The sequence below is a fragment of the Ursus maritimus genome, unplaced genomic scaffold (assembly GCF_017311325.1).
Source record: "Ursus maritimus isolate PB19 unplaced genomic scaffold, ASM1731132v1 scaffold_5, whole genome shotgun sequence".
NCBI classification, from domain to species: domain Eukaryota; kingdom Metazoa; phylum Chordata; class Mammalia; order Carnivora; family Ursidae; genus Ursus; species Ursus maritimus.
Genome location: NW_024426663.1, coordinates 74,599,928 through 74,627,114, shown reverse-complemented (window position 1 = coordinate 74,627,114; position 27,187 = coordinate 74,599,928). Strand labels below are relative to the sequence as shown.

General features: G+C 43.0%; 1 protein-coding gene across 1 annotated transcript in view; it reads right to left on the bottom strand.

The window, feature by feature from the left end:
* The window catches only part of FEM1C (fem-1 homolog C), a 24,697-nt gene extending 7,165 nt beyond the window's left edge, over positions 1-17,532 (bottom strand). The window contains exons 1-2 of the mRNA XM_040622565.1: positions 17,290-17,532; positions 15,711-16,441 (exon numbers count right to left, since the gene is read on the bottom strand). Of these exons, the coding sequence (XP_040478499.1) occupies positions 15,711-16,254 (544 nt within the window). The 5' untranslated portion in view covers positions 16,255-16,441; positions 17,290-17,532. The remainder of the gene's footprint in view (positions 1-15,710; positions 16,442-17,289) is intronic.
* Between the last annotated feature and the right edge of the window lie 9,655 nt (positions 17,533-27,187).

Here is a 27,187-nt window from a genome sequence, read left to right as displayed (position 1 = left end):
ATTCTGGAAGCAGCAGCTAAAAAACTGAGTGGAGCTTTTGACAGCTGAGCAGGGCCAGAGGAGGAAACTGGAGTCCCAAACCCACTAAGACAGGAACTCTGAAACCGCCCCCCCAAGTTTGAGTTAGAGCTCTGAAGGGCTGCACCCTAGTACTTAAAGACAAACTACAAACAGACAAGCTATTGGAGGAACCAAAATCCAATTTAAGATCATGTCAATACCGAATTAAAGAAATTCAGGATTGCTAGTGAAAGTAGCCAAAAGCCAAAAGCAAATATTACTTATAGAAATTTACTTACAGAAAATATTATCTAGATATTACCTATTTACTAGGGCTCAAATTATTTTTCATACTCTTTATAGCTAATGTTTGGTATCCAGCCAAAGGAAATGCAACACAAAACCAAAGGAAGTAAGAGCTGATGGAAAAGCCCAACAGAAGATCCAGATCATACAATCATCAGACAGACTTTAAAACAGTAATTATGCTGAGCAAAGTAAGAGAGATTAAAAAACAATTCTGAGAATTAGAAAACTGGAAACTACAAAAAGGAACAAAATGGATGTTCTAGAACTGAAAACCTCAGTGGGTGGCTTTACAAGCAGATTACGCACAGCTGAACAGAGAATGAGTGACTGGAAAATCAGTCAGATGAAAATATACAGGAAGAAGCATGGAGGGGACAGGCTGGCAAAGCAGACACAGTGAGAGACAGAGGAACGATGTCAGAAGGTTAACACTCTGAAAGCCAGAATTCTAGAGGAAGAAAATGGGCCCAAAGCAATAGGTGAAAGATAAAGTCTGAGAAATTTCTGAAGCTGGTAAAGTATTAACGTATAAATTTAAGTAAGTTTTACAAACACCAAGAAAGAGCAATACAAAGAGATTCCCCCTGAGGCACACTCCAGCGAAACTGCTGAGCACTCAGGCAAAGAGAAAAATTTTATACCAGAGAACAGGTGGAAAGGACCTGCATAAGAGCAACAGTTCAGCTGATGGCAAAGCTCTCACCAGGAACAGGAAGCTGGAGGACAAGAGAATGGTAGCTTGCAAGCGCTAAAGGAAAATAACTGCCAACGGAGAATTTTACACCCAGAGCAAGAATCAATGTGAATGAAGGACTGTTTCAGGTGAGAACAAAAAGAGAAAACCTAAGGTATTTATTACCGGCAGACGTAGTACTACAGGGTGTTCTCCAGGCAAAAGCAGGACGAGCCGCATGGAAGCAGGGAGATACGGACAAAGCATCCACAAAAGGGGTAAATCTGGGAGAAATACTGACTTTGAAAATAACAAGTGTCTCATAGGGCTTGAAATACATACAGAAGTCAAATGCTTGACAGCAAGAGCATAAAAGTACGGAGGGCAATTGGAATTAAAGTATTCTAAAGATTTTTGCGTTACGTGGACAGAGATAAACTCAGAAATTTATGTTATTCCATTGGGAAGTCAAAGTAGTACAGTAACCACTAAAATAACAGAGGGTATGCATCTCATTACCATATACTCTCTAATACAGAGAAAAAAATGAAATAAGAAAAAATAATTCAAACACAGACCAAACAAAATGAGAGTCAAAGAACACAAACCAGGCAGGACAAATAAAAATCAGAAAGTAGGAGAGTAAAACCTAAATATATCAGCAATTACATTAAATGCAAGCAAACTAAGTGTTCCCATTAAAAGACACAAACTGTCAGACTGGAAACAGAAATATGTAAAACTCAACTACATGCTGCTTACAGGAGACACAATCTTCAATACAAGATAGAAAGAGGCTGAAGTGAAAAAAATTATACCCTATGCAGAAATGAACCATAAATAAGAAAGGTATCTGATATTAAGATATCAGACCAAGGAGACTTCAAGGCAAAAAGCATGGTTAGAGATAAAGGGAAACATTTTACAAGGATATAAAATCCAAAACAACACCAAGATACAGTATTTCCAAATTTATTTTTACCTAAAAACATAGGTTTGAATTATTTGGAGCAAAAATCGAGAGAACTATGAGGAGAATCAGACAAACCCACCATCACTGGACACTTGGACACACCTTTCCCAGTAGAGAACAAAACACTATGGGTAGAGAAGATTTGAACACAACGAACCCACTTGATTGAGGGAAGTGTATAAAGGAACAGTGGACTCAACACGTATAGAATACCACTTTCTTTCAAGGATACAGAAAAGAATAGACACACTGACCACATTCTGGCCACAAAGAGAGACTCACAGAAACAGCAAGGGGCAGATATCACTGATTATCTTCTAAGTCCACAATGCAAGTTAGAAATCACACACACACACACACACACACACACACACACACACCAGCAACAACAAGACCACCACCACCACACTAGAAAAATCTATACAGATTTGAAAATTTAAATACATACTGCTAAATAACCTATGGGTCAAAGAAGAAACCCCAATGGAAAAACAGAAAATATTTATAACCGGGTGAAAATGAAAACCTTAAGGAACAAATCCTGTGGGATGTGGCTGAAACTGTGCTTCAATGTGCACCCTAGAAAAGAAAGGCTTTGAGAAGATGGCTCAGTTTCCATCTCAAGAAACTGAAGGAGAAAAACAGTAAATTAAACCCAGAGAAAGCTGAAGCAAATCATAAAAGCAGACATTAAGGGAGAAGAAAAAGACATCCATACGTTAGCACAGCATTCTTTCCTGTTCCTGAGTGGTATGTATTAGCGGTTGTCCCTTCGTAATCTTATATACATAACTACGCAAAGCAGAGGAAATACTTATTCTGCAAACAGAAAGCAGGGAAACTGGTAGTAAAACATAAATCCATGTCTCCCAATCGTCACTGCACTGTACTCTGCATTCCTGGGGTCCTATTTCAAATACTAGTCAGACTAGAATCTGATGAGTAAGTTCTATCTAAGCCAAACCTCATAATGGAACTCCACCGATCACGTTACTTTCCAACTCAAAACCTTTCATGCTTCCTCTAAAGAAACAGCTGAAAACCTTAAAGATGGCTTTCAAAATTCTACAACACTGATTCTCAAAGCACCATCTGTGTAAGGCAGGAGGGCAACGGGGAAGAAATCCAGAGTTTCAGGAAACATACGAAGTAAAGCTTAATCTTGGTTAGTGGGAACACACAAGGTACACGATGAGAAATGGATTTTAAAAGACTGAGACATTATTTACCTACCCTACTTGTCTAGCCTCATTTCTCACTGTGTGTGACGGGAATGCTGCACTGTGAATCTCACCAGGAGTTGGCAAACTTTTTCTATAAAGGGCTCGATGGTATTTTTAGGTCTTGCAAACTGTTACGTCTCCACTGTAACCACTCAACGCTGCCATGGCCAGAAGTATCCATTGACAATACAGAAGATGGCCTTTTTCAAACAAAACTCGACTTATGGACACTGAAACAGGGCTTTCAGGGCTTTTTCAGGTGCCATAAGGTAATATTATTCTTCACTCAATTTTTTCCCCAACCATTAAAATATCAAACATCTTAGCTGTCAGGCAGTACAAAAACAAGAGGTGGGCAGGCTTTGACCCCTGGGCCCTAGTTTGCCAACACCTTCTCTGAGACATTGCCAATACCTGCCATTCACGTGGCGGAGACCCTACTCACGCGTCCTATCACTCCATCCTAAGCGTCCCTCCCAGCACCGGGGACAGGCTGGCTCACTTCCACCTCCACACCGCTGCTCTTCATTTTTTTGTAATATAATCTTTCTTCTTTCCCGTTTTAACTTCTTGTCCTTCAAGTTTCAACAGCAACTTCAGCTGCCTAAAGAGACCTCCTTGTTTATAACCACACCAACTTGTCATTTTGAGGATGCCTGGTGAATAAATGTGTCACTCGTCCTGGTGGGTATTCCTATTACATGAACTATCATGATATGATGTAATACCTTGTAACAGTACAATGTTACTGCCACACACATCAGTTTTCTTACCTAGACGGTCTATTCCTAAAGGACACAGATCCTATATGATATTTCCTTTATATCCCAAATAGCAGTTAGCACACTGCTACGGTGAGAGTCTTACATTTTTAATACTTGATTATCACAAAAAGTGATTTAAACTTAGCTTCTGGCAATAAAATAAGTTTAAAAAGTCAAGCCTTAGGAGAGAGATCGTAACTACTCTAACAAGTTAAGTATATGACTGTCACACTCTCATGCCCTCGAAGCCCTAAAAAAGTGCTTCCGAATTATAGCCTAGAACCTTGACTCAAAAGTTTAAAAAGAGAATCTTCCAAAGCAAACAAACAAAAAGCTTAATTTTAAAGCAACTATAAATTTTGTCTCAGGTCCAAATCTCTATATAGATGTTTTGATAAAGTTGTCGCCAGTCCATATACGACTGTCACCTGCTTTTCTCCCACATCTTGGTCATTTTCTCCCGTTAAGTGACCAAGAGTCTACATGAACTCCACGGATACTACATCCTCATTCTTAATGGCTTTATGGTAGAAGTTCAAGAAAGGAGGCGTGTCCAAGTTCACATAAACACCTCCCTCGTTGAGGGACATCTGCACTGCTTCAGAATTTTCACTATTAAAATTAACGCCTAAAAACCTATGAGGACAGGTAACAGGTGAATGCCAGGGGGTGGGTTCTGGGAGAGGGCTGACTGCAAAGGGGCATGAAGAACTTTCTGTTCTATCTTTATAGTACTGGTGGATAAACTACAGTGTATGTTTACCAAAACTTACACAACTATATACTAAAAAGGATGGATTTTATTGTGTATAAATTATACTCCAATAACTAAACGACAGAAAAATTTACGCCTAATATAAAACAGAATCCCAAGTGTGTGACAGCTTAAGATACATCTCTATTTCATTCTAAAGGAATTAGACAATCTTTTAAAAGATCCACTTTTATAGTATTCTTTCTGGCACCAGAATTAATTTTGAATTTTAATTTGTATTACTTCTGTACCTAGGCATATAGGACACTTTCCCATGTCTGTTCACAAACTTTATTTTATGGCAAGTCTATTTATGTTGCAGTTTCTGGAATTATCAGTCTGACTTTCTCTATTCATTTTATAAAATGATAATCCGTTATCTGCTATATTTGCTCTATTAACTGTTTCATTCATGAGATATGCTTTCAGGATGAAATGCAAGTTCTTATGGAAAAAATATAACAAGTTGATTTAGAAAATCAAGTTACTATGTTTTTTTTTTTTTTTTAAAGATTTTATTTATTTATGTGACAGAGAGACAGCCAGCGAGAGAGGGAACACAAGCAGGGGGAGTGGGAGAGGAAGAAGCAGGCTCCCAGCGGAGGAGCCCGATGTGGGACTCGATCCCGGTACGCCGGGATCATGCCCTGAGTCGAAGGCAGACGCTTTAACGACTGCGCTACCCAGGCGCCCCAAGTTACTATGTTCTTGTGATCCGTCTGTGCCAAAGACCAATAAAATTACATTTAATTTTTGCTAGGTAACATCAGTGATTTAGACTTTTGGTGCCTAACATCATATACCAAGTACTTACTGAATAGTCACTGAAGCACTTTCCCTCGGTTACGTGCCTCTATGTTTCCACAATATGATGGAAGATTTGGTATCTCTACCTCACCATGTCTTAATTTTGTATCCTCAGAGTGAGAAAGACAATTAAAAATAGAACACAAAGTTCAAAAATAAATACTACCAGGCACCTTCAATGAAATTAAGGATATTTAGCATTGAAATTTAATGAATTCACCTTTAACTAAAGAAGGAAAAGAAAGAAAATAAACACTGTATTATACAATTCTCAGTGTCTGACTCAGAACATGTTCATTTGGAGAAAAAATAAAATTCCTGACACTGAATTCATTATGGAAAATTCTCAGGATTTCTCAAAAGACATACTTGTTAAATGGACATTTCTTAAAAATCAAGCTAATGGTCCATGAAGTCTTAATTCAGTTAAAGTATTTATACAGAAAGTTAAAATAGTATCATCTAAATATATTAATTTTCAACTACGTAACTTAACCTTGAAATAGTGCTAAGAAAATCCGGAAGAATAAAAAGTAGCCATATTCGCTGAGATGCTTCTGGGATGGACACTAAGGGAAGGAAATGACGCAAGTGCACACGCACAAAACCATGGTCTCCAGAGGGGAGGTGGGGGGGGGGGGAACAGGTGATGGGGATGAAGCAGGGCACTTGTGATGAGCACCAGGTGATGCATGAAAGTGCTGAATCACTATACTGTACACCCGGAACTAATATTACAGTTATGTTTATACTGGAATTAAAATAACAACTTAGTCAAACAACAAACAAACAAAAAACATGGTAGTACTTCTCAAGAAGACCTATCTAAAAGCACCAACCTTAGTTGCTGTTAATTCTAGAGAGACCTGTAGTCTTGTGATAGCAGGCACATAAAAGACAGGGATTCATGTAGGTGCCTAACAAAGGGGTCAAGATTTTCCTAAAATAAGTAATCCCAAAACATACCAGTATTTTGAGTAATAACTAGTTGGAGCCCTAAGACTTCCCTCGCTCCCAACCAGATGTTTGGGTTTGACTAAACAGTAAGTAAGTGACTGTTTGCGTGAGACTGTTACCAATCAAGTAACGACTTAAATCATACAAGAACTTCAACACAGAATTTATAAATATCTCAATTCGGGTAAGATTACTTAGATTCTCCAGGATCAGAATTAAGTCAGATTCTAAACCACTCCCAATTTCTATTTTTATTGAAACAAAAATGCTCTCACAAGGGCTGTAAAATACTTTACAAATACAAAATGTCTATTACAATTTGAAGTGCTTTTTCTAGAAATATCAATTCAACAGATTCTGCTATTTTGTCAAGTCCTCACACAGCTCAAGTTTTGTGTGTTTTGGTCAAATATAGTTGTGCTTCTCAAACTTTAATGTACACAATCACCAGAGGATGACAGTAAAACAGATTCTGACTCAACCGATCTGGGGTGGGTCCAGGTGAAGCCTAAGCTGCTGGTCTTTGCTACTTCGAGCAGTAAGGAAATCAAGGAGGAACCTTATTTTCTTGTTTGTTATGTAGGTATCTGCCATGAAGCTAAATAGCTAAGAGCTGTATCAAGTAATATGAAAATAAGTTGAAAAGAAGGGTTAGGTCACAGCCCTGTTCTACGCCACACAGAAAATGAAGCTTCACCATTCCTCCTTATGCTAAATGAAAACATGAGATGCCAGAGCTGGAAAAGGGTGCGCTCTACAACCAGATTACACTGTTTGACCCACAGAAACGTTCCTGTCTACGTAGTAAAGGGTATCAGTAAACCCTGCAGTGTATTCTTAACAGTTTTCTTGTTTAAGTCAAATCTAAGTGATCTCCAGTTGGATATTTCAAAAATTAGCTTGTAAAAGAAAATCCAAGTTGCTGTAACCAATACCATCAGAAGAGCGGAAAAAACAACAATGTAAACTGGTGCAACCGCTGGGGAAAACAGTATGGAGTTTCCTCAGAAAGTTCAAAATAGAAATACCACACAATCCAGTAATTCCACTTCTGAGTATTTACACAAAGAAAACAAAAACACTAATTTGAAAAGATACACGTAACCCCATGTTTATGGCAGCATTATGTACAACCTAAGTGTCCATCGGCAGATGAACAGATAAAGAAAATGTGTGTGTGTATATACATGGATTAATACTCAACTATAAAAAAGAATGAGATCTTGCCATTTGTGACAAATGGATGGGCCAAAAGGTATTATGGTAAATGAAAAAAGTCAGAGAAGCAAAAACAAACACATGGTTTCGCTTATATGTGCAATCTAAAAAACGAAATGAACAACCCAACCAAAACAGTAACTCATAAATATGGAGAACTGGTGGTTTCTAGAGGGAGGGTGTGAGGGAGGACGGGTGAAATAGATGAGGGGGATTAATAGGTAAAAACTTCCAGTTATAAAATAAGTCATGAGGATGAAAAGTACAGCATAGGGAATATAGCCAATAAGACTGTAATCACATGGTATGGTGACAGATGGTAACTACACTCATTATGGTGAACACTGCATATGTTTAACTCAAATTACTATGGTGTATACCTGAAACTAATACAATATTGTATGTCAACTATACTTCAATAAAAAGGAAGGAAAAGAAATGGGAGAGGCATTTTATAATTACTTCAGTTTTTACAAAAAAAAATTAAGTTTGTGACCAGTACTCATTTCACTTGTTCCTCTTATTTTTACTCATATACCCGACTTCCTTTCTGTTACTCTTAACTTCCCTCATTTTCTTAAAAAAAAATTAAATTTACTTAAAAAAAGAAAGTGAAAAAACAATCTACAGAATGGTAGAAAATATTTGCAAATCATGTATCTGATAAAGGACTTGTATTCAGAATACATAAATTACTCTTACAACTCAGTAATAAAACAATAACCCAATTTTAAAACATGCAAACAACATGAAGACACTTCTCCAAAGAAGAAAAACTAATGGCCAACAACCACATGAAGAGATGCTGAACATCACAGCCCTGAAGAAAAAGAAAAATCAAAACCACAATGAGATACCACTTCACACCCACTAAGCTATCTCAAAAAAGAAGAGTAACAACAAAATGTTGGTGAGGGTGTGGAAAAATTGGAACTCTCCTACACTGTTGACAGGAATGTAAAATGGTGCAGCTGAGCTATTCCTTAAAAGGTTACACAGAGAGTTGCCATGTGACCCAGCAATTCCAACCTCCATCTGTGCCCCAGAGAAATGAAAACTTACATCCACACAAGAACTTGTACGTGAATATTCGTATCAAACTTATTCCTAAGAGCCAAAAAGTAGAACCAATCCAAATGCCCACTAACTGATAAATGGATAAATGTGGTCTATCTACACAAGGGGATTATACAATAAAGACTAAAGCAATAAAAAGAAATAAAGTACTAACACGTGCTACAAAATAAATGAGCCTTGAAAACGTCACACTAAGGGAAAGAAGCATATTATGCTTCCATTTATACGAAACATCCAGAACAGGCGAATGCATAAGGACAGAAAGATTAGTGGTTGCCTAAGGTTACTGCATTCGGGGTGGGAGAGGAGGAGTATTACTGGATATGGGTTTTGGGGGAGGGGGTGATGAAAAGGTGGTTGTGGTGATAGCCACACAACTCTGTGAACATACACTGATTTGAACGCTTAAATGGGTGAATGGTATGTGAATTGTGTCTCAGAGCTGTTTTAAAATCAAAGTACTTGTATTTCTGGTAAAAGTGTACGTTTTGACCTTTAGAAGCAGCAATGAAAGGGTCTCTTACTATAACGGATTTGCTGGAAATGCACAAAAATAATTCTCACCTCTCCTCTTTAGCCTACTGTGCTTGCCATCCATTCTTCTTCAACTTTTGTAGCTGGAACTTGTAAGAGGCCCACTTCCAAAGATGGGGAGGGGCCTGCGATTCAACTGCGGAACACTGCTGATGCCAAGTATTTTATTCCTGGAATAACTAAATGGTACGTGTTAAGGGAAGAAGTGAGAAGGGGTAGAGAGAAACACTTCAGGGAATCTAAGGAGCACTAGAACATTCCTCCCCTTAGGAGTCTTCCCTTAGCCATTCTAACACCTGAGATACTCAAGGACAGGAGTCCAAAGAAAAGGAATCAGAACAGGATCAAATACAAACTGTGCCAAGGATACCATGTGTCTTCCCTTCATTAATTCTTTGTATAAGGCACTGAGTTTGGAGCATACAGAAATTTAACAACAGAGGCCCTTGAAGCTCACAACAAAGTTGATCGCTAAGAACATCTGCATCCAGAGGTAAGATCAATTCTTACGACTCAAGGGGAAATCAGAAAGTGCCTGGGAGATGGGTGTTGACATCTAGTGGAATTTTAAGACTAAGAGGAACTGAGCTAAGGGATCAGGACTAAAGCAACCCAATATTAGTGTAATTGGGTGAAAATTACACAATGTCAAAGCATCAACATTATAATTGAGACTTCATTAAAATTCCCTTTCCGGCCGTGCTTCCCCAAGCATGGGGGAAAAAGCGAAGACAGATGTTTCTCGCAGATTTGCCCCCGAGTGATTTCTTTACCTGGGCCTTTCCCCACCTCTATCTTCCATCACATACGTTCTTGATGTCTCAACAGACCTCAGGGAGGGAACCACTCGTACCCAGTGGTCAGTAAGTGAAACAGCCTCTGTCTTAAGTTTGTGCGGCTGAAAGGGCAGGAGAGTTCAGGATCTACTTATTTTCTCCAACTTCAGTTCAAAATCCAATCTCCAGGCCTAGAAGAACACGGTGGATACTTCCCCACTGCACTCAATCTATACACTTCCTATCCTGGGGACACGGAGAAGTGTGCCAGGGGACCCAAGAGGGAAAAGACAAACGATGCGTAACACCTTGCAGGAGCAACCTGATGAGGCGGCATTAAAATGGTAATGAATTCAACCAGTAAGTCATTTAAGCATCACTATTAAATCAAAACAAACACAGATATTCCACAGACGGGAGAGAAGTTCTAAGTCCCTCTCTCTAATTCTTCTCGAAAAGTAGGTGTGTGGAGGTTGACCAGCAGCCGAGAAAAACAGAATGAACCACTTCTGCTTCCCACACGCACAGTCCTCAAGTACAATGAAAGAGCCAACCAACAGGACAAGAGTCATTTTCCTTGTCCCTGATCTTAACACCAACCGCTCATAATTTACAGAGGAGATTTTCTTACCTCTGAATTTACGGTGGGTTTAAAAAAAAAAATGGATTTTTTTTCACATTTTCTTGACTGAAATATATCTATACCCAAAAAAGCCTATACTATGGGAGACAACGAATATAACATGCCTGGGGTTTGCTTTAGACAACTGCAGAAAACAAAAGGAGAGGAGAGAGAAATAGAGTTTTTAAACTCTGGCACATGTGGATAACTGCTGCAGCGAGGTGGTAAGTACACGGTGGTTCAAGTCACATTCTTCTCTCCACTTACGCAAAAATTAGAAAATTTCCATAATGAAAAGGCAAAGAAAACTGCCGGAACTAGCTCTCTCTCAAACACTTGTAAGGCCAGCTATACTTAGGAACCTACATGAATTTCTCGAATTTCTGAACCCCTAGAGTTCTACCTGTGCTGCTCATTTTTCACAATTACAGCCTTAATTTCTTACTTCATATCTTCACGTAAGGATTTATTTCCGTAGTGAAAGAACAACAAAACAGTCCTTGCCATCAAGGAGCTTACAATCCTTTGTCCCTTAAATCCAACCTATTTCATTCAACGAACTCATTTACCAAATACCTACTATGGGCCAGACACTCTCAACACATGCATACAAACACCAGGTCCCTAGCCTTGAAGAGCTCACAATGTAATAGAATTAGAATGCAGTTAGGTGGGTCCCCCCCCCCTCCCCCCCCCTGCCGTCAGAAAAAAAAAAACAAAACCCAGTTATTTCTCAGCTGAAAACTTTCACTAGCTTACCTCTGTATAAAGAACCAAACTCCTTTGTCAATGTCCTTTATAATCTAGCCCTGAGTGCCCTGTGGTCCAAATGTGCCTACTTTTCCACTTCCTGGACCCTCCGAGCATATTTCTCAACGTGCCTTTCCTTATGCCACTTCCTAAGCCTTTCAAACTGCATCAAATGCACTCTACAGATCTGAACCTTGACAATCCTTTCAAGGCCCAGCTCAATGTCTCCATGAAGACCACACTCCTAAAATCCATCAGTGGAGATCCACACTATTCCTTCAGCAGGTAACAAATGCGAGGTCCTCTATCTTCCCATAGGCTCCACAATGTCCAACACAGTCTCCTGCCTACAGAAAATGCACCGGGATTCTCTTATTACCAATTTACCTAATTACCTTTGGGTACTTAAAAAGATCAACCCATGCGGGAGGATAGCCTGTCCTCTTAGGGCCAGTCTCCCCAGCCCCAACTCAGAGAACCTCTTCTACTGCTCTGTAGTACTCAAATCACTGCCCAGTGGCGTCTGGGTATAAAAGCTTAAGAGCTAAAGTAACTTTACTGTAGATCCTATTCTGAATCCAACAAGAACGTTAAAAAAGAAAGAAAGAAAGAAAAGAAAAAAAAAAGAAAAGAAAAGAAAAGAAAAAGGGAAAATAAAGGACGCCAAAGATGAGCGTAACCATGAAGTGCTGAAATCCATGTGGTAGCTCTGAGATGGGCTTGTCTAATCACTTCTGATGTGGGGTCTACGGTTTTAAACCGCCATCCACTCTCCTGCTTCAAAAATCAACTGCTGTGTTAAACTGGAGAAGAGTTCCCAAATATCTCAAAGTGTTTCTCCTCTTTGTGAATGCCACGGGAAAAGAAAGAACCCACGGTCCCCTCAGGTAACCAGTTGGTTGGGGAAAAAGTATTTCCAAAAATCAAACCCGAGAAAGCACGGCTGCTGCACTTAGCATTCTGTGGTGTAATATCTGCGTATGAACCTGTCTCTCTGATCAAACCATGAGCTCAAGAGCAGTGTAACAGCCTGGTACATGGAGGGACTCAGTAAGTGCTCTCTCAATTAGGGAATGAACTCCACCTTTGGTTAAAACCTGTTCAAAATGCCAACAGCCTATTAAAAAGTCACGGGGAAAAAAAAAAGCTCAATAGTATATGCAAATGCCAACTGCCTGTTAAAAAGTAATGGAATGTGGTGTGGAAGTCCTGTGCGTTTGGTATTTAAGCAGACAAAGCATAATCTACTGGGGTTTTCTTTCTTCACAACCATTTCCAACAGCTGACACGTACCTTTTCCTAAGAAACGTCTCCATTTTATCCCTAACCTCATCACTCTTTTCTACTTCTGGGATAGGACAAAAATGGGGGGGGGGATTCTTTCTTGATGCTCTGTCAGATAGATCCTTTGCCAGTATTCCTGCCTCAGTTTCAAATGGTTCCTGCTTTTTTATTACGCGTTAACCCATAAAAAAAATCTAGAGTCAGTGAAAGAGTGATTATCAAGGAATGGAAGCTTCGGGATCAGAGTGCATATACACCTTAATCTGCCCCCAATTTAATTAAGAGTCACTGTCGAAATTAAAAGGGACCATAACAGGTAAGAGCACTGCCCACAAAATGATATATACACTTATATATTTATATAAATACTTATATAAATATATCCAACATATATTTGTATATAAAATTAAGAATATCTGAAAACAATTTTTGGTATAAAACCGTGTTCTCCTGTTACGTGTAATTTTTTTTGAAAGGCACAAGTACTAGATACTGACACAGGTGGTGGGGGTGGGGTGGAACGACTCTAGAATTAGATCATTTGACCAAAAACAACTCTAGAATTAGATCATTTGACCACATCCTCACATACAAGGCTGTACGATGATGGCGATAAAGGGAATATTCTTCTGAAAATGCAAAGGTAATCAAGTTAGATACCATTCAGTTCATTACGGGAAAATGCTCACAAAAATATGAGCTACTTACAGTACAGTTCTCTCACACATCCTATCTCCAAGTATATAAAGCAACTTTGAAAACCATAAGGGAGACAGTACCACTACTCATCTCTCCAATGACCTAAGAGTTTAAAACAACTTCACTTAAATATGTAAGTTCGACAATCTGTACGTTATTAGGCTAATGAATAAAAAGCCCAAAAGAAAGACACAAAAAAAAATCCAACAAACCTATACAAGCAGCCGTACCTTTTAACACTTTCTCTGCTAGTCATGATTTCAAAGCATTCCCAATAGTAACGTGGTCACGTAAACAGTAACTGTTCTCTTAAAACAGGCATTCTTTAAAGGAATAAATGTTTAAAACAAACAAAAATGTCACGTTGTCCTCTAAACCAACATCCCACCTCAAAGAAATAATCAGGAACAAATGAAAAAATGTCTAAGAAAGAATGTCTGTCTTGTTTTTTCTCCCACTGAAAAGCCAGAAGCAACAGAAAACTCCATTAGGAGAGTGTGCAGTTATTGAAATTAAAGGGCTCTAATTAATGCCATTAAAGATATTACTGATTAAGCTTAAAAAAGTTTATAGAAGGGCATATAAAACTACATACATGTATCTATATAATAAGTTCAAACATATCTTTGAAATGATTATCTCTAAGTGGCATTTTGTGAGATTTTTACATTTTCTCTGAAGAAAAAATTTACAGAAAATCACAATAAGCCTGCATCATTTTATAGCAAGCCTTTAAAAAAAAAGGATCATACTAATTTCAGTAAATTCTGTCCAATAACTACGTTATTGTCCCATAATGGTGTGGTTTAGCCTCTCTGAAAGGCAATCCGACACCATCACAATGATAAACACATACTTTGAGCAATCCCATTTAGAGGTATCTATCCTACAGCTATTCTCACCCAAGTGTGCAAAGACACACTTTTGTTCAAGAATATTTACAGAAGCTTTGCTTACACTGGATGTGACCTAACTGTCCATCAATAGGGCCTAGATAAATTATGTAGATTCATACAATGAAATACTGTGCCCCCGCTAAACAGAATGAGGCAGCTCTGTGTGCTGGAGTTGAATGACATCCAAGATAATTTAAGGTTTAAAAAAAAAAAACAAAACACAACACTATGTATCAACTAACAGAAGGGAAAGGGGGAGGAAGAGACATAGACAAGTGTACCTGTCTTTGCACAGACCATCTCCAGGACACACAACACCTCGTAAACAGCACTTGTATACCTAGTAGCTGCCAGTGGGTTGGAGGTCTAGAAATCGGAGGTGGTAAGATTTTTCACTGTAAACACTGCCAATCGATTCGTGTCGTTTGAATATTTTGGTTTTGTTTTTCACCATATGGGTAGGCTACTTTTAAGTTTTACCAGTTTTTTTTTTTAACGGGGCAGTGAATTACTTTGCTGTCCTATAAATAAATAGGAAGGAAAAAAAGGTTTCCAAGTATCAAAATATGCCATCAAGACAGCTGTTTTTAAAAGTTTCAAAAAAAATTCTCAACTATCATTTGCTGCTTGAGGCTTATTACAATCCCTGAAAATTACACACAACAGTAAACCTGAGCTCTTCTTTGGGACAAAGGTGTTTACACTGTTGCTAGCCAACAAATCGTGCGTCTGTCTCACCTAGTCCTTGTTTTGCTCTCAGGATTGTAGCAGTTTTTAAAATCTCTTTTCTCTCTTGCTATATTTAATACATCTTCTATGTGAGAGGATTTTCTATTGGCCACACAATAAACAGAGAAGAAGGCAACAGATTTTCTCCCTTTCCACTGATATTAATCCTTCCAGGTCAGTGTGGCCTGGCCTTCCCCGACAGAATAACAAATGAAATGCCTGGCTAAGACACATAAGACAATGACTCACTAAATATAGTAGTTTCTACTCCACCGGTGTTCTTCAAAAAAAAAAAAAATCAAAGCTAAGAAAAATACATTACACTGAAGTATATTCTCAAGTGGATTAAAGGCAAGCCTAAGGGCTCAGATCAACAGCCACTAACATCCCCTGTAATTCTGGGGAACCCAGGGATTGGAAGGTACTCCCACTAAGAGACAGCAAATGCTCCCTAACATCGTGACAGAGGTCTTTTTATCACACTTGTTCAGTGTATTTTCAAATACCAGAGAAACGACCAACAAGGCTATGCTGGAAGGGACACCTCATCAAAACAGGTCTGTCGATGTTGGCTGACTCAGCAGCCACTGTTTATAGTTAGGCATCAGACTTCCTGAAAATAATGGCAAACACTCAGAAAGCCGAAATGAAGAAGCTGAACTCACCTTTAACACTTTTTCTATTCACATCTGCCCCCTTTTCAAGTAAATACTGCGCAATCTCTTTGTGTCCTTTGTAACACGAAATCATCAAGCACGTATGCCCATGTCGGTTGGACACTTCCAGATCAGCCTTGTGTTCCACGAGGTACTTCACTATTTCCAAATGGCCATCGAAACAGGCAGCTCGAAGAGGCGTGGAATTGGTTAAAGTTGTGTTGTTGACAGATGCTCCATGATTTAACAAAGACTGCACCACCTTCAGATGTCCCGCGGCAGAGGCGGCCCACAACGGGGGCGCCCCCTCGATGGTTTCGCCATCAAAATTGACGGAGCCCCCCACTTCTATGGAGGCACTGCACTGCTCTAGGAGGAACTCCACCATGTCAAGGTGCCCGTACCTGGCGGCCATCAGCAGTGGCGTGGCTCCGTTTGTTTTTTCAGAGATCAAGGAGGAAACCTCCTCTTTGGATTTGCTTGCCAACAACTTGGTGAGAAGCCGGAGTTTGCCATCCCGAGCTGCGTTAAAGACTGCGGTCTTTAGATCCATTTATGTCCAGTCGAGAGGCTGCGCTTTCTTTATCCTTCAAAGCAAAGCTCCAGCTTAACTCTATCGGCACAGGCAAGAGTTACAGGAACCAAAGTTCAGTGTTAATCGCTGCACCCCAAACGCATATAAAACCACGGAGAGTCTGTTGTCTTACCGCCTTCCAACATCTGACAACCAGAGCACCAAACTAGAAGAAGGAAAAGGAAAAGTAGCAGTTTTGAATTTTCCAGGGGTAAAGGCGAAAACACTATGCAGGTTTATCTTCATTTCTACTTCTAGGCGGCGGGGGCTGGAGGGGGGGCTGTGCATACCTTAGGGACTACTCAAGCCACCCTAACACGGTGGGAAAGAATACAAAAAGGTGCACACCGACCCAAATGTTTTGGGGGCAGGCAGTTTCTTTTCTACATTCGGTAAATTGAAACAGTACAGGCAACCAGTTTTCTCGCCTCCTAACCGGCCAAGCTTTGTTCTAGTTTTTGCTTTGCACACGCCCAGGGAGAGTACAACCGAAAGAGGCAAGAGACGCGGGTCCAGAAATGTTTCTCTCACATCTGCAGAGGAGAGCGAGCCAAGGGCGCGAGGCTCAAGGCCTCGCGGTGACCAGAATGGGTTTCGAGAAGGAACAAAAAGGTCGGACACAACAAACCGCGGCCAGCTAACGCCAAAGCCCTCGCCCTCAAGGTTCTCTTTCCTTGAAAACTACTCGAGGCTCTCAGGAAATCCGGCCGCCTTCTAGAGAACTTCGCCCGCCCCATTTTGATACCCCCTCCCCCCTACCAGGGATCGCAGGTTCCTCAGACCACCGTCGCCCCTCCATAACCTTCACCTCCACCTTCCCCAGACCCGGGCGGCTCCTCCCCGAGCTCCCCCGACCCCCGCCCGCCGGGCCGCGGAGCCTGGGGCCTCCAGCCCGCCGCCCGCCGCCCGCCTTCCGCTGCCGGGGGCGCCCTCCTTCCCCTTCCCGCCCGGGCCTCCCCGCGGGCGCCTCAGGCCGCAGCCCGGGCTCCGGCAGGTCCCCGCCGCCGCCACTACCTGCCCGGGGGCTGGTCCTCTCCGCCGCCACTGGCCGCTCGGGCTCGGGCCGCCCCCCTTAAATTGAAACCGTTGTCCGCGCCGCCAGCCGGGCCGGCCTGTTCCGCCTGCAGCCGCACAGCTCCTCCATGCCCCGCGCCCCACAGGAATGAATCCGGCCGCGCCGTTCGCCCCGCCCCGCCACGCCGAGCCGCCTCCCGCCCTCCCAGTCTGCGCGGGCTACAGCAGCTGCAGCGGATGCCGCGGCGGATGGTGTAATGGGCTGCGGGCCGGGGGCCGGACAAGCCTGAGCGAGGTTTCACATCACTGACGCGGCAGCCGCGCCATTGGGCCGGGGGAGGGCGGCGGCTGCCGCGAGCAACCGCGTAGGGGCGGGGCGGGGCCGCAGGGGGCGGGGCCGCGAGCCCGGCGGAGGACGCACCGGCGTGAGGCACGCCGGGGGGGCGGGGCGCCACGAGGGGGCGGGGGCAGGGCACGCCGCGCCGCGGGGTCCGGGGTCCGTGGGGGTGGTGCGAGTGTCTCGCGGGCATCTCGGCTCCGGTTTCCACGCGCTCGTTTTGGGAGGCTGGTTTGCGGGACTTTCGAGTCCCACGGCCAGAACTTCCAGAAGGGTGGTGGCTGTTATTGCTTTCTTCCACCCATAAACGCTCTCGCACTACCCTCTTCTCTCCGTTTGGTGGAAATACACCGAGCTCTTAGATCTCAGAAAAACAAAAAAAAACACTAGAAACAGAAATTTGAGAAAAAGATTCGTTTGGGGGGCTGCCAATCATAACTTGTTCTTTTTTTTAAATAAGAAGCCTAAAAAATAAGAATTTACTAAAAGCGGTAAAATTTCAAAGCAGTGTAAGTCAACAAGGTCGAGCTCCTACTCTTTGAACAATAAAACCAGGAAATGAAAGAAAGCTAAAAAGTTAATATGAATGAAGGGTATATCACACAGCAGGAAGAAAACTTTATCAAATTTATTACGTTAAGCTATGGGATGTATCAAAGCAGCTTGAAGAAGAGTGTAAGCATGTTTGGGGAATGACACCCCTAGCGAATCGTGATGAGAAAATAGTGTTTGAAAAACTGATCATCAGTCTCTTGAATGCTTTATTTTGGGTAACTTAGACTCGCACCCAATTCCTTGGGTACCACTGCGGGTAAGAGAATATTAGATTAGACATATTATCTGACCCCAGCCTCACAAAGGTAATCATTATTTTAAAAGTCAGACATTTCACACACACAAATCGCAACTTCATTTTTGCTTATTGACTTAGTGTTGTCCAGAAATTTTTGTAGTTTTGTAGCTGATGTAGTTTTGCATAACTGAAGTCCTAATTTTCATACAACTACATATTTTGCTTTTTCCTCTTACCGTACTGTAAAGATTTCTCATGTTTTTACAGTCGTAATAATCATTATAATCATTTTTTATTTAGGTAGTCAGTATTATACAGGCTCCACCTCGGTACCCCAAAATTGAACTTCAGCATTGAGAAGAAAATATAGAACAGAATATAAAGGAACAGGGCAGCCATCTTTAACAATCAACCAACCCAGAGGACTAGCTGATTTATCCTTAGTGTGCAAGTCACAATTCTATACTCCCAAGGTACATACAGAAGCCACTTAGCATCCCAACCAAGACCTAGCCTGAGCTGACTTGTGTCTCTTACCACATCCAATAAGATGATGAAAGTGACCGGCGAACTGAGACGTGCACCCCCCGGGGCACTTTCAAGGGCTAGGTGCACACTTAAGATCATTTTAAGACCACTTATTTCTGAATCTTCAACTTGCATCTATATTACTTCCGGAAACTGATTTGCTAGTTTAAAGAATGCAGTCAACGTGTCTCCCTGTTTCCTTTCCCAACTGTAATCACCATAGCCGTATATTTTCCAAATTGCAAAAAAGGAGGGGGCATAACTCTCATTCACTGAGAATCTTAAAAGGGTGCATTATTCCAGGGTGTAAAAACTTCAGGGAATCTTTTGTCAGTTTTTTTTTTTTATTTATAAATTTAAAATACTGGGCTGTATTGAGAAAGTATATACTGGGCTGTGTAACAAATTCTTCTGCAAGTCATATGATTTCCAAATAATGGCCTTCAATAAAGAGTGACCTTAATATCACTAAATGAGTGTATAAATTAGAAGGAGTTCAAAGAACTGAAAAGTTCAAAACACCTTAAACCCCATCTACTTATTAATGATACAAACAGAATTTACAAAAATGAAAAACAGGAAACACTGATGCTAAATTATATCTCTTTCTGGTAAGAAGTAGTATTCAACAACAAATACACAATTGTAAAAAAAATACTTATGTCTAATAATTTAAAAACTTTGAAATATATTTTTGTATTATTTTGGATACTTGATTATTATTAATAAATATGATATCTCAATCTAGAAGAAAATGTTCCAGCACTTACAGTCTTTCAGCCACAGGAAAATTAAAAAATTAAATCTAAATGTATATATCTTTTCATTGCCGAGAAATCTAATAGGGTGATAGGAAAAATACATTCCAAAACAGAAATACATGAAATTGGGATATAATCCTGAGGGGTGACAATGTGGAATGGAGTTCTAGTGTAAAGAGAGAAATGAACTAGCTAAAATACACTGTAGGTACAGAAGAGGCTTTTCAATATTTTTAAAATGGCGAGTAGTAGGCATAATTGCTATGGTGTTTAGATTTTATTGGATTCATTTAAGAGAGTGACTATTCCATTTTAAAATGTCACTGTTTACAGTATGCAGGAAATTGCTTCCTTCACAACTACTTAAACTTATGATGAAAATTTTAAATGTTAACCTAAAAATATGCAAGAGGGTAAACAGTATTTCATGTAGTAAGCAAAAATGTTTGAGGACCACAAATTTTACTCATCAATCCCTGTTGGAAGTTGTTTCCACTTCTAAAGAGTTTGGCAATACTTGTTCTTCTAATTTTTTTTTTTTTTTTTAGATTTTACTTTTCTTATAGAACCTCAACTAAAATTCCTCTCATTTTTTTTCTTAAATGGTCTTACATTCTTTTTCAAAACACCTGCCTCCTGTCAACCCTCTCTGAATGGAAGGAAAAGGTTTTTGTTTGGCGGGGTTGGTTGGATAGGGATTGGTTAGGTTGCTAAGGTTTTGGATTCTGTTTTTTTTTTTTTTTAAAGATTTTATTTATTTATTTGACAGAGATAGAGACAGCCAGCGAGAGAGGGAACACAAGCAGGGGGAGTGGGAGAGGAAGAAGCAGGCTCATAGCGGAGGAGCCTGATGTGGGGCTCCATCCCACAACGCCGGGATCACGCCCTGAGCCGAAGGCAGACGCTTAACCACTGTGCCACCCAGGCGTCCCTGGATTCTGGTTTAATCAGCAATTACTGTCTTCCTAAAAGCCTCAGAATGCTCTGGGGGGCTATGTAACAAGAAGAACGGTGGACTCAAATTTTAAGGCTCCTCCAGATGGTGCAGGTGGGAACTGCACCCACGCACTGATTCCTTGGCCTTGCTGGACACCCAGCACTTTACACGTGCCTGTGAGGCCCCCAGGACCCTGGGAGCCCAGAGACAGTACCACCCCACGCCTGAAAGGGTGATGGAGACCAACTGGACTAGCAGAGAGAGGGCACCCTTATTACCAGAACAACATACATTTTCAAGCGTGTACGTTTTCTTCTTTTCCTGTATTGCTTTGGGATAAATTTCCAGGATTTGGATTATGGAACTTCTTTTTGGCTTCTCATATATATTGTCATTCCACTTTCCCAAAGAGTTAGGCCAATCAGCTATACTAGCAGCAAAGGAGTGTGCTGAATTCACCAAACCGTGCACCCACCTGAGATCACATGGTTTTAAATTCTTGCTAGAATGTGTAAAATGATGCATCAAATTTTCCCAAATTTGCCTGGCCACCCTTGTGATTTTGGGGTCCACATAATTTCCTGTAATTAGCAGGGTATTCTTTCTACAGTTTTCCTTCTGGGGATTTTTTTCGTACGTGTATTAGTTTTTCATGATCGCTACACGCAACCTGGGGCTCGAGCTCATGACCCCGAGATCAAGAGCTGCACGCTCCACTGACTGAGCCAGGCAGGCGCCCTTCTTCTGGGGATTTTCAAATGTTTACTTCTTGCTGGCCTCTGCTTAAACCAGAAACCTCAATGAAACATTCTGCCTGCACGGTTTTGGTGGTCTTCATTCATTTCATCTGATTCGGGTGAATGAAAAAATACCTTTTGTTTTTAGTAACTAACTGGGCAGCAGTTTAATTCAGAAAAGCATGAAAGGAACCTGCTTTAATGGATAAAAAAGTAGCACAAAAATAGCACGTAGGCTCCCCACGCCATTTAGAATCGCCTTTCTCGTATGAGAAACCTGTTTCATCGACACCCATAATTTGTTTAACCAAGGTGCGAAATGTTTTGATTGTTATAAATCCATTCATCGTGGGCATCGTTATTGGGTCCCATCGTGTACTCTGTTAGATGCTGAGTGAATATATGATCCCTGCTTTCAAAGAATTCATGGTCTGTGGGAGAAATGTAGCTATAAACAGATCAGAGTGAAATATGTATGTAAACAACCACGAGGGCCCAAAGGATGGCGCTGCCAAGGCTCCTTGGGCGAGTCCGGGAAGGAGGTGTGGTTAAACTGGATCCAGAAGAATGAGTGGGAGTAGGCCCAGCCGAAAGGGGGGGGGGAAGGCAAGACACAGGCAGATGGCCCCTCCCTTCTTCCCCACACGCCCCGCCCCCAGACACAGGGCGGAACCCTAAGCAACCTTCTGAATGCGCAAAGCCCCCACTCCCCTCCCTCAAAGTGCATCATAACTCACCATTCCTTACCTGTGCAACTCCAACAGAATTCCCATTCTCTAGGTCGGCCGCCCTCTTAGAGGCTGCAGGAGCTCGGCCGGGTGGAAGTCATCTACCTGAAGCAAGAATCCAAGTACATCCAGGGGGTACTCACCTTTTGCAAAGGAAACTCGTGAGCTCTGATGAATCCCACAATCACTGAAGGAATGCAGAGCAGAATTTTAGCAGGGAGATCTCTGGATCCAGCCCCCCCCCCCCCCCCCACCCCGTGCGTTTTGGCCTAGCCTCTCTTTCCTTCCCTGAACAATGCCAAATGAGGAGGCAGCAACTCGATCACCAAATTCTGATCATCGTCTCTTGGCACAGTCTCCCTCGCTGGTACAGGGCCATCATCTTACTCATCACATTATCACAAGCTAGAAATCTCGCGTCGTTGTAAGAATATCTGTTTCTTTCCTCTGTCATCCCATTTCCTGAAGTTGTCAGAGCCCTGACTCCAGCTCTCTAGGAGCAATAGACGAGAAAGATCCTGAAAATTCTCGAGAGTTGGTTTCCACCCCTGATACATCCCAACCCAGCCCATGCAACAACGTCCAGCACTCCTGACACAGAAGCCCCAATTTCTCCAAGAGGTGAGGATGTAATGGGTCACTCAGAGCTGGAAATCTGTTCTGCGGATCTTGAAGAGCTTAAGAGAGGCTCCCAGGTAACAGAGTCCAGATGACAGAGGCCAGAGTCACCCCAGATATGAGGCCACTGTCAGGAGCACAGTCCTGTGAGCACATCAAGAGCAGCTGTCAATGGTCCCTGTGTGTTCATGACCTTTGTCTCGGCCCTTCTTCCTGCCCTGACCTCTGTCCCTGCCCCTGACTGGCTGCCCACGGCTGTGTGGGTGGCCATTAATCAACCACGAATAGCTGCTTCCTCACCAGTAATTCGCTGGCCTCAGCCCCAGTCTGGTGGCCGAGTCTAGTAATTACCCACCCTGAGTATTTATCCATCTCGTCTTTTTTTCTTTTTTCAGATTTCGGCATTTTCATTTCTTTTGAGTATCTGAATGCGTCCCTTTGTGCGAGCTAGGAAGCAGAATTAAACTCAGGTGGGCTGGTCCTCTAGGGAACCAGACCGAGTCTTGTCATCTTCAGCAGAATGACTTCCTAATGCAAGGTGCTAACAATGGGCTTCTACACTCTAAATAATAACCACTAATCTACATTTTTTTTTCCTTAGGAAGCAGCCAAAACTCCAGTCTTTCATGGCAGGATATACAGAACATCTTGATTTACAAAGAACAGAATGACCCAAATGATATGTTGGCTAATTTTCAGGTGGACCAGTTGCACGCTGACCAAGGACTGGTGAACAGAGGAAGTGTTTACCTTTGGGAAACTCGCTCCGAGGTTGAAAAAAGTCCTAGCTGCTGTTAATAAGAGAGCAGGTAAAAAATACTACGGTTGCACCCGCACTGACACTTGATTTTGCCGAGGTCTTCCACCAGAACACAGAGTTAGTGATGAGTACGGTGGGGGAGATGCTTAGATTGTTCTCAAAATAAATGACTAGTAACAGGAAATGTGACCCATTGAATTCTTCCATTTGCCACCAGAACAAACTCACCACGAGGACGATGTAAAAGAAGTGGTGAACTCTAGGGGGCGCCTGGGTGGCACAGTGGGTTAAGAGCCCAACTCTTGATTTGGGCTCGGGTCTCAAGACCACATCTCTCCCAGACTTCTTACAGCCGCATCCAGGCCATCGTGAGTGAGCCGAATGGGGGCGGGGGAGGGCGGATTTCATCCAGTCCTCAGAAGATGAAAAACCCATCTCTACTTCCTGCAGCAGAATGGGCCTCGACATTATTGTTTCCTAGAGTATGGTGCACAGAGCTTAAGAATACGGAACACCTAGGAAAGTCATTGAGGGGGCAGAGGCTTGGCACACATTCTTGGAAATTCAGATTCACTAGCTTCGATGTGAAACACAAGAGTCTGCGTTTTTTAACAAGTCCAACGGATGACTCTTTCGAGCTCTAAGCTGGAGAACATGGGCTTATGGGTTCTCGTCCACCAACTTTGGAAAGAGAACGTGACCTCACCAGTGTGTGTCCCAGCCCGGTTTCTTCCAATTACCTTAGTGTCTGCTCAATAGGACTCACTGGACAGAAAACCCAGGACCGTCATTAGCCAAGAGCAAATTCAGCCCAGGCCCAAGGATGTTGGCAGTATGCCTGACAGATGACCCCACCGATGCTGTAAGAATTGCTTATTGGGCAATTTACCAACCTGGTTTACACCCTGATGAGCCACAGTGAGAAATCCTGGTGTTGAATTCTGTCGCTGCCCAGACTGACGTCACATAGGCTGGGTTCATGTCAGTTGCGAACATGTGAGACTCCACCCAATGTCTTAGGAACCACACTTTAGTAGAGAGGGAGGAGTCAGACCACTTCTAATCCAGTAGCCCACCTAGGTCCCCTACTGCCACCCCACCCTGGGTCTAGGGCATGCCTCCCCCTTCTCCCAGCCCTGGGAACAAAGTCACCACTCCTGCCCGTAAGCCCCTGCATGGTCATCTGGTGCCTTACTTCACAAAGAGCCTTGAAAGTGAATTTGGCTCTCACCACCCTCCCCCCTTGGGTGTTTTCACCATCCTGCCTCAGTTCCAGACTCCACTTCAAAGCTGCCTTCTCCCACACCCACTGAAGCACCCTGACACAGGAGCTCCCGGGCGCCTCCTTGGGCACTCAGCTGGAAGGCCCCCTACCCCCCATGCGTTGGGATGAATCATTAGTAATGACTCTCTTTCTCTGCCAAGGTGACAGAGGGTGGCTGCCATACCTCCCAGGTGCTCACGGCTCTAGAAACCACAGGCCGCCATCTGTCCTACTGGTGGAACCTGCTATGTCCTAGTGCAGAATTCTGTAAGATGGTTCTCCCTGAGGATCAGCCCCCCTCGTTTCCCATCCCTGTGACTTCCTGAGCATCTAGGGACCCTGTCCTCTGATTCTGGGTCTGCCACCCCATCTTTAGGTCCTTCCTGCAAGGAAGGCCCTAACATGGTTCCCTGCTGACCTCGCTCTGAAGAGGCCAGTGCTACAACAGAGTCACTTTCCCTGACCCCTTCCACTTGCTCCTGGCTTCTTTCTCCAGCCACCAGCTGGTAGTTCCCACGTGAACTTGTGCCGACCCCAACCCTGAACTCAACCCTGACGCCGAGGATTCTGTTCCTTTGACGCTGGCTGAAGCCACTCATGAACACACCTTCCAACTCCCAATACTTCTGATTAGAAACGCTCTGGCCACTGGCTGCCTGAATTGTTAACCAAAGCTGCTGTGTTTGCTCATAACAGTGGCTCCTGTCTGGCCCTTCTACTGGCAGTGTTCCCTGCAACGAAGCTAGTTCTTCAAAGCCTGGCCCACACTGGTAGGGAGGCGCCAAGCTAAGTCGCAGCCTCTCTTCCTGCCCTGGATGGCCAGAGGAGCCTACTGTTCTTACAATCCAATCTTGGGTTATGGTTCCTGGTCAGAAGGGGAAAAGGCCCTAAGTGTCAGTTCGTGAGTTCCGCGCTCTTGCAGAGTGCCCTTGAGGAACTGTCTGAAGACGACGTTGGTGGTAGACCTGTGTTATAGATGGAAGGTTCTCTCCTCGAGAAGTGTAGATTGCATCCTCAGGAGCAAGCTAGCAGATGTGTCCTTGAAGCTGAGTGCTGCTGTTTATCCATCCTACTTGGGCTCATGACAATCAGTCCATTTTCTAGAATTCATTGTATTTCGGCTACATCAGTTTACTATTTTCTTTTACTTTATTATTTGACCTGGGGCTCTCCCAAGGCTTTTGGACAGGCTTCAATTCCTTAGTCTAGAGCACCCAGTCCAAGAACACCCACACACCCCTCACCTTCTAGGTCTTTCCCTATTGAAAGTAACCCTCTGATTGGTCATTCGTGGAGCATAGGTATATTCTGCCCATCCATTCATTCATTGCTTCACTTGGTCTCTTTGTCTCTCAATGTGTATTTTTTGCTGATATGCACTATGCCCAGCGACGAGACCTGAAACATATAAGTAAGATCACGTCCTACAGGTCCTCCTGGAGCATTGGGAGCGTCTTGCGTGGGCTGGGGGAGGCTGGGAGTAGAGCTTTCCAGAGGCAGTGACGGTTGGTGCTGTCACAGAGAAAGAGGTGAAGAAATTTCCAGTAAGAATGAAAGACTCAGAGGCAAGAGAGGGCCTGGCTGCTGAGGAACTGACAGAAGTTCCGTGTGGCTGGGAAACAACCCAGACAGGCGAGTGGTGAGAAATGAAGGTGAAGTCTGGAAGGAGTCAGGGCTTGAAGCAGCCTAGGAAGCCACACAAGAGAAGCTGGACTTGACGCTGTGGCCATGCAACTTCCCTGAGCAGGCCGGGCAGGGCACCGTTTGGCCTCTGCTAGCCTAAGTCCTGCCAGGTAACCATCGACTTCTGCTTCTACTGAGAGAAAGCTGGACGTGATGCGAAAAACACCTGGCCAAGTCGCTGGCTCCACAGCCAAGGGGCTGTCCCAGACCCAAGTCTTTCACCCAGATCTCAAAGTCTCCTTTCCGGATCAGCGAGTCGGAAAGCCTGAGTTGTCCAGATCCACTTCCCTCTCAAACAACAACACGCAGATAAACAAGCCCACACCCGATTTTTAATCCACGACAACACGCAGATAAACAAGCCCACACCCGATCTCTAATCCACGACAACACAACACGTAGATAAACAAGTCCACGCCCAAACTCTAATCCAGTGCATCTGTCTATTCGGTAGGTTCTGGGGCTAGAATCCCGTATTATTCCTGCCCAGAAATTCTGCCTCTTCGGACCTTAGAATAAACAACAATATCCAGGGTGTGGGTTTTGGGGGGTAGAACCAGCAGACTGGGTCCCCGAGTTGGGATCACGTAACTCACCGCTGAGGCTGAGTCTGTTTCTACATCAGGCAGAAACTCAGCCTCTGCCCTGGTTCCCAGACCGACCGAACCCGACGCGGGGCAGGCGGACCCCAAGCCCCTTCACCTACTCATCAGAAGGGAAGCCTCAAGCTCAAGAAGGGGATGTGTGAGCCG